At 37.3% G+C, this 1,352-nt stretch overlaps 1 protein-coding gene across 1 annotated transcript in view; it reads right to left on the reverse strand.

Moving 5' to 3' along the window:
- The window catches only part of LOC103609806 (interleukin-18 receptor 1-like), a 49,998-nt gene that overhangs the window by 11,118 nt on the left and 37,528 nt on the right, over window positions 1-1,352 (reverse strand). Inside the window, 1 exon segment of the mRNA XM_008594089.1 lies at window positions 347-467. Within this exon segment, the coding sequence (XP_008592311.1) occupies window positions 347-467 (121 nt within the window).

Genomic DNA, 1,352 nt, shown 5'->3' on the forward strand with positions numbered 1-1,352 from the left:
AGGGTTGCGATCCGTTGCCGGACACGGAAAAAGACAAAAGACAAAAAAAAAAAAAAAAGCTATGTAAAATCCCATCCCCAACAGATCCTGACTGATGAAAAGCTGCTTTTATATGGTGACACTAAACCCCCCTGTTGATCTTGTCACAAATCTTTTTCTGGCTAGATCTTGGCAACAAATTTCTGCATAATCCATCAACCTAGGGTACGACAATTACGATCATAAATTATGTAAGTTATAATTATAATTTAAACCACCCAAAATATCACATCAGCCACTGAGGACTTCAGCATTTTTATATCATATATACAATATGATTTTTATGTCATATATCACATAGCCATACCTAATTTTCACTCCTTTCTCTTCATGTACATTAGGATCTGTTCCATTTCCTTTCCAGAAGTTCCAATAAATCAAATCCTTCTCATTCAGCAAAGCAGAGCAGTTGAGCTGTACATCTTTTCCTAAGTAAAAGTGACAACCAAAGTTCTGATTTTAGGAACTCAGATTTCCCAAAGGTTTTAAATTAATATAATCAATGTATGTTAGCCTAATAAAAAACATAGTGCTATATTCCAGAAAGAGAACAGATATGCCTTGTTTTTAAGTTTACAAGAACAATTATAAAGCAGAGGAATTAGGTAGCAATTACAAGCCATCATCAAAATATGAATTGACTTATCTTGAAATGTTTATTTTTAAATCAATTATTAAAACTTAGGGTAGCCAGTGGACTTTCTTTTCAGTATACAATTTAGTAGGCAGTGTCTCATGGCAACTTCTCAAAAAAAACCAAAATAGATAAATCACAAAAAAACAAATTAAATTAAAAATTAAAGACATCAAAGTTCTGGGAAAGTAAAGAGAAATAATTGAACTAAAAGTACAGTCAGGAAAGAGGCCTTCCAGGGTGAGTGAAGATGAGCAGTCATTTTATTTAATGAAAACTTTTGCTTCGGTTTGGAATAAATAGAAGGAGTCCCATAGGTAAAGGGGAATCTGATGGAGCTTTGGACAGCTGCACAGGCTTGCAGGATTAGTGCTATGGACCTGGGCAGCAGGAGAGGCTGCACAGAGGCTGCACGGCGTCTCCTGTAATCTCCTGGTACTGAGGGAAAAAGTCCCACTAGAGTAAAACAAACACATGACTGCAGTGCCCCTCCCTGCCCCAGCTATAGGAGAAGAAAGGCAGATTGCATCTAGCAAACCCACCTCCCAGCCACCCCTGCTCACTTCTGAGTGGACTGACATGCTCTGCCCCTCCCACTATCTGCCTAACAGAGGAAAGGACAAACACTCATGGAAAAACTAATACAAACTTCATTTGCTTGTTTGATATACAATTCATA

This window comes from Galeopterus variegatus, unplaced genomic scaffold (genome assembly GCF_000696425.1).
Source record: "Galeopterus variegatus unplaced genomic scaffold, G_variegatus-3.0.2 Scaffold10112, whole genome shotgun sequence".
In the NCBI taxonomy this organism is placed as follows: Eukaryota; Metazoa; Chordata; class Mammalia; order Dermoptera; family Cynocephalidae; genus Galeopterus; species Galeopterus variegatus.